This window comes from Microcaecilia unicolor, chromosome 7 (genome assembly GCF_901765095.1).
Source record: "Microcaecilia unicolor chromosome 7, aMicUni1.1, whole genome shotgun sequence".
Lineage (NCBI taxonomy): Eukaryota > Metazoa > Chordata > Amphibia > Gymnophiona > Siphonopidae > Microcaecilia > Microcaecilia unicolor.
Window position 1 is genome coordinate 43,836,971 of NC_044037.1, and position 6,000 is coordinate 43,842,970.

The following is a 6,000-nucleotide window of genomic DNA, read 5'->3' on the forward strand; positions in this document are numbered from 1 at the left end:
CAGCCCTAGAGGGGCATTTTCAAAAGAATGTCCAAGTCAGAATTGGGACATCCTGCTTAAAATGTTTTTAAAAATGCCCATAGAACAACCATTTTCAAACAGGAAAAACGTTGTGGGTTTCCTTTCAAAAATACGTGAGAAAATCCAAAAAAAATGTCCAAATGATGAACGTCAAAAGAAACAGGGTCAAGGACGTCTGTCTGGCAGCATTTGTACGAAAATAGCCAGACATCCCTGCAGCGCAGAGGGGCAACCTAGTGGTCAATGCGTGGCCTTTAATCCAGGAAACCTACGTTCATATTCCACTGCAACTCTTATTTTAAATAGTGAACCCTCCAGAAATAAGGAAATACCTATTATACCTGAATGAGCACAACCTCAATAACCCTCAGGCTCGCAGGTGTCTTTCATATTTAGGTACAGCAGGTAAATCTCTGGTACTGGAGGGTCACAATTTAAGGGTTTAAAAAAAAAAAAAAAAAAAGAGGAAGTGGGATTTGAACTTGGGTCGCCTAGATTACAGTCCACAATACTGACCACTAGGCTACCCTTCAGATCTGCTTGTTGCTGTGTTCAGAATGCCCATAGTACCTGATGTCAGGGCCTTTAGTTTCCCTTTCCAGTGCCACTTTCAGGAGTGAGGGAGGGGAACAGTAACCACTGGGGGATTCATGACGGGTCATGCTTTAATCCTTCTAGTGGTCAGCTACTCAATCAGAGCACCTTTTTATACCCTGGATGTGATGGAAACAGGTCTAACTTAGAACACCCTTCTTTTTGGATGTCCTAAATTTGGGCCTTCCCTAGTCCCACCCTAAACATGCCCCCTTGCTATTTGGACAAACTGCAGTGTAGGACATCCAAATTCTGCCTTTAGAAAATTGCAATTTGGACATTTTTAGCAGATGGGACATTCTTTGTGCATTTTGAGACATCCATCTGCTTTGAAAATGAGCGCCCTAGCCTCTTTAACCTTTCCTCATAGGAAAGTCATCCCATCCCCTTTGCATGAAGAATAAGTAGTTTGCAGGCCTTGAGATCTAAGTTTAACCAGTTTTGTTGCAGTTTGGTTCAGAATTTTTTTTTTTTAACCTTCCACCTAAATATGTGGCTCAGTTGGATGAGGAGAGGAGGTTGCTCTAGTGGTTAGAGCAATGGGCTGAGAAGCTGAAGCTGGGGTTCAAATCCTGCTCCTGCAATTGACACTCCTTATGAGCTTGGGCAAGTCACCTTATCTCCCGTTGCCTCAGGTACCCCCTTGCACTGTTAACTCTTTGGGGCAGCCAGGGTGCACTGCTGTATTAACTGCTTACCTCTATTTTCTCTATCATTAGAAAATAAATATTTCAATATATATAGAGATATCTAAACATATAACTTGTGTCATATCATATAAACACACACACATACCTATAGATAAATACACACTTCTAATTCAATTTTTGATTTTGAAATTTTAAAATAGACTCCAAAATGCAAAATAATCAATATCCCCTAACAAGTAAAACTGAAACTGTTCCAGGCCAGTGTTGCCCAGGAAAACTGGGTCTGGCCGCTGCCACACTGAACTGTGTATCAGGAAGCTGAACTCAACAATATGTCACAAGAACTATAGTGTTGCATAATTATGTGCTGTGCAGAGTTAATATTCTCAGCTTTTTTTTTTTTTATTATTTCATTGTTATTTCTGAGTAGTTGGTCTGAGCTAGCACTACAAATTGCATAGGCTGCTTGGTCTTTCCAAGAAGTTAAAGTACCATAAGGACAACCAACATTATAAATGACATGCAGCACTGCGACACAGAAGTTCAAAATCAGCACTTGTATGTAAAATGATACCATTACATACAAAGCTAGACAAGGTAGTTCAGAGAACAGCAAACTAATGGGAATGAACGATTCCTTTCTACATTCCAAAAAGAATGCAATACTGGTTTTAAAAAAATGCTAATCATGATTAGTATAAAACTTGCTTTGTGGAGCAATTATCTCCATTTAAGAAAGTATTTACCGTAATTAGAATTCTAAACAAGTGAAGGAACCAGGGAAATGTTCATCCTACTAAACAAATGAAGATTCAGCTTCTGACATAACCAGTTGGTTCACCAATCACACCCATAACAAGCAGGCAGAACTCTGACCTGCCACACAAGTAGACTTGTGAAGTTATTATGTGTTCCTATATTGAGTAAGCGTATCCACTCAGCGGATCAAAATTATAATCTATTTCTTTTCCTAACAAAATTTGTAGATGGGTGCTAACTAAAATAATCTCAAATGGAATAATGCCTAGAAAACAAAATTCAAAGAGGTCTGTGCAGAAAGCTACTGTGAATGGAAGCATGTAGGTACCTTGAGGTAGATGTGCACATTAGTGGGCGCACGATCCAGAACTTAACTCGCCCAGTACACATGGGCGCATAAGTATATTATTAAATGGTAATGAGGCCATTAGGTCAGTGGTTCCCAAACCTGGTTCTGGAGGCATCAAAGCCAGTCAGATTTTTCACAATATCTGCAATGAATATTCATTGTGGATATCCTGAAAACCTGACTGGCTGGGGTGCCTCCAGGACAAGGATTGGGAACCACTGCATTAGGTATTTCTCTGCAATGCACAGAAGAAAACAGGGGATTTTAACATGCGCACCGCATGAGAAATTCACCGCCAGGATTAATTGAAAGGATTTAATTCCAGTTCCTGGGGGGTTTTTTTCTGTGACTCTAGCAGGTACCTGTAACTTTAAAAGGTGATAACGGCATGTTCTGCGCAAACATTTTATGTGTAAGAAATTTTTGTAAGGCTAATATTTATGCACAGCTGTGTATTGGCACTTTCATTTTCTTTGGACATGCACATAGTGAAGCCACTCTTATGTACAACCTTTGTGTATGTGGCCGTCAGGCTTTCTCTGCTTAGTGTGCAAGTTCTGCGCACTTTGAATTTGTGTATCATTAGCTTACTGCTTTGCCACACAACATTTTCTCATTAATTCTGTGGTAGAAGCCACACGCTGAGTCATCAGCATGCATCTCTACTGGGTGGTTTTCTGCATCAGGCTTTTTCAAAATCAACCAGTCCTAATATATCAAATTATCTTGAAAGTCTATTTGAAGCAAATGTCAATTTAAGACTCTTACATAAACTGAATAGTTCATTTTTAAAATTTGTTTTTCTACTTATCTCATATTTTTTGGGCACGCTAGTCCCTGCAGAAGCTGTTTCAATCCCATTCACTGGTACTAGTGACAATAGGATCAAAAACAGATATGCTAATAAATGCCATCTACAAATTTTGGTGGAGAGGAGGAGTGGCCTAGTGGTTAGGGTGGTGGACTTTGGTCCTGGGGCACTGAGGAACCGAGTTCAATTCCCACTTCAGGCACAGGCAGCTCCTTATGACTCTGGGCAAGTCACTTAACCCGCCATTGCCCCATGTAAGCTACATTGAGCCTGCCATGAGTGGGAAAGCATGGGGTACAAATGTAACAAAAATTTTAAAAATGCTATGAGCCACCTAAAAGTTTAGGGTATGGAGTCTATTTTTTTTTTTTTAACTCTATCTCATCTAGTCAAACTACTGCAGAAACAGTGGTCTGGTAGACAGCAAAACTGCTGTTCCATATGAATAACACAAATGTACCCTCAAGTTAGCCAAGAGATTTCTTGTTGGGTAATGGCTGAAAAGTCCATTGGACTGAACACTGCTGTACCCTCAGCCCCTAAGAGCAAAAGCTAAGTTTGACAATCAAACCTGGATCTCCTGTACAGAAATTCAACTTAGCTGGGCTAGTCAAAGGCTCCTTACTCATCATAGTTGTAGACCTTTCTTTTTTGTTCTAATAGATTTTTGTTTTTGTTAGGCAACTTTACTATAGCTAAAAATAATTTTTAGGAGTCCACACAACAGAAATAAAATCCTGATAAAAACTGAATGGCTCTATTGTGCTTATGTGTCAGGACAATATCCATGCTCTCCTGGTCCATATGCCCAAGAGCTTACACTACTGTTTTAACACAGCAAGTCTCAGAGCAGGGAAGGTCTTTCCTGGCTCTCTGCTGTAATTAATCTCCGTGCAACTCAATGGGCAATTCAAAAGGATATTGGGTGGAGTGGCCTTATAAAATGTATAAAAAGCCTCTGGTAATTATTACCAATGCCTAACCTCATACTTTAAATACTGTAAACCAAAGCAATATGTTTTGTTACAGTTCTGGAAAGTTTACTAAATTTCGTATGACAGTTTGTTATTGTGAATGTCTCCATCAATAAGTACTGCTGAAAAGAAAAGAAAGCAAACTGAACGCGTTAATGGGACTTGGCACATAACTAGTAGCAAAACGTGTTACCCAGAAGTTGTGTTCACCTCCCATCCTTTTGCTTTCTTTACCATCACTATCGTTATGTGTTTTCAAAGGTGGGAGAAAATACAACAGAAATTATCTTTCAGCGATAAGGAGGAGGCATGAGCAACAGCCGCCTCGTCTTCCTACACAACACAAGAAAATGCAAGAGGTGTACAACAGTCCCAAGTGCTGGAGGACGTCAGGAAACAGGAAAGCTGCAAAAATGTCAGACGAGAGGAGGCTCATAAGGGAGTGAACTGTAAGAAGTTTTTGCACAGACAAGTGGCTCGAGGTTTTTTTTTTGTTTTTTTTTTGCCAATCATTGTGCAGCCACAGCCAGAATTTAGCCAAACAGGAACAGGCAGCACGGGCTCCGCCGGCCACCCAATCAAAGGTGGGAGGGCGCCCATCCGTCCCATGACGTCATAGGGCCCAATAAATCTCCCCCGCCTCCATCTCAAGCGCCTCGGCCATACAAAAGCAAAATGTCCGCCATCTTCGGAGGCTGCGGCCGAGCGCTCTGCAGTCTCCATGCGAAAAAGACGCCTCGGAAGGCCGTCTCCTGGCGCCCTCCAACCCCTTCCGCTGCTCGCCCGCACTGCTGAGGCCTCGACTCCCGAAACCAAGCAGCCAGCGCCGCGATGGGGGGGAAAAAACGAGAATACATTTACCTTGATGCAGTATGGTGGCTCGTCAAATGTAACTAGCATGTACCTGTCTCCCCTGCTAGCGGGATCCCGGGCGCGCAGCTGTCGGGAGAGAGCGGAAAAGAGGGGGGAAAACGGTTACAAAGTCTCCAGGGCACATTCCGAGCCTCGGGGACCCGCAGTGATTCATTTACACTTAAACCAACGGCCCCCTCCCTAATAAAAGATTTTTTAAACGAAATGTAACAGCCCCGCATGATAGTAAAAAAAAAATATAATGTATATATCGTCAAATAAAACCAAATTCCTGTTACCTTCATAAATATCTCAACCGCGCCTTTAGCAATATCCAAATACGTCGTACCCAAGTAAGTCCGCTGGTTCATTGAGGCGGACGTGTCTATGAGGAAAAGTAAAATAGGCATTTTTAGAGCATGCTACGCTGGAAAACAATGGCTTGGGCCCGGATTTATTTCTTTTTTCTCTCTCTTGTGCTGAAACCCCTTGGCCATAAGAGAGGAATGTGTGAGCGAGTGTCCCCCGACCCCCCTGGCGGGCGGCCCCTGCCTGCTGTACCGCTCACTTGAGCCGTATATCTCTTTACTGAGCCTGTGTGTCCACTGGCACACAGAACTTCTCTTCCTAACCTACCCGAGCACCATGTGACAAGCCCCCGCGCCATTGGCTGGAAGCGCTTTGCATATTCAGTAGGGAGAAGGTGGCCTCGCGGAGCCGATGGATCCCTGGGAGTTGTAGTTCTACGTGTTATCTTCTCGCCCAGCCCAGGAAAGTCCTCCTTACGCCCACCTCTCCCTGTTACATGAGATCCCCGTTTTGGCTCTTCACAGGCAGGTGGTTAGAGCTGCTAAATTAGGGTTAAAAGTCTGATTATTAATCCCGAGCAGTTTGCAGGCTCCTCTAATTTAATGCAGTACGTACAGCTAATGGTTTTGGTACATACGTGACCCTGACATGAGGCTCGACATTTTTGGGAACTGTTTTAGA

General features: G+C 42.6%; 1 protein-coding gene across 3 annotated transcripts in view; it reads right to left on the reverse strand.

Moving 5' to 3' along the window:
* Positions 1 to 5,578, reverse strand: part of LOC115474359 (integrator complex subunit 6-like) — a 170,139-nt gene extending 164,561 nt beyond the window's left edge. For all 3 annotated transcript variants that reach the window (XR_003942838.1, XM_030209804.1, XM_030209805.1), the window contains exons 1-2: positions 5,310 to 5,578; positions 5,020 to 5,097 (exon numbers count right to left, since the gene is read on the reverse strand). Coding sequence is in view for 2 of the 3 variants with exons in the window: in XM_030209804.1 (XP_030065664.1) it covers positions 5,020 to 5,097; positions 5,310 to 5,420 (189 nt within the window). In the remaining variant the exon portion in view is untranslated. The remainder of the gene's footprint in view (positions 1 to 5,019; positions 5,098 to 5,309) is intronic.
* Between the last annotated feature and the right edge of the window lie 422 nt (positions 5,579 to 6,000).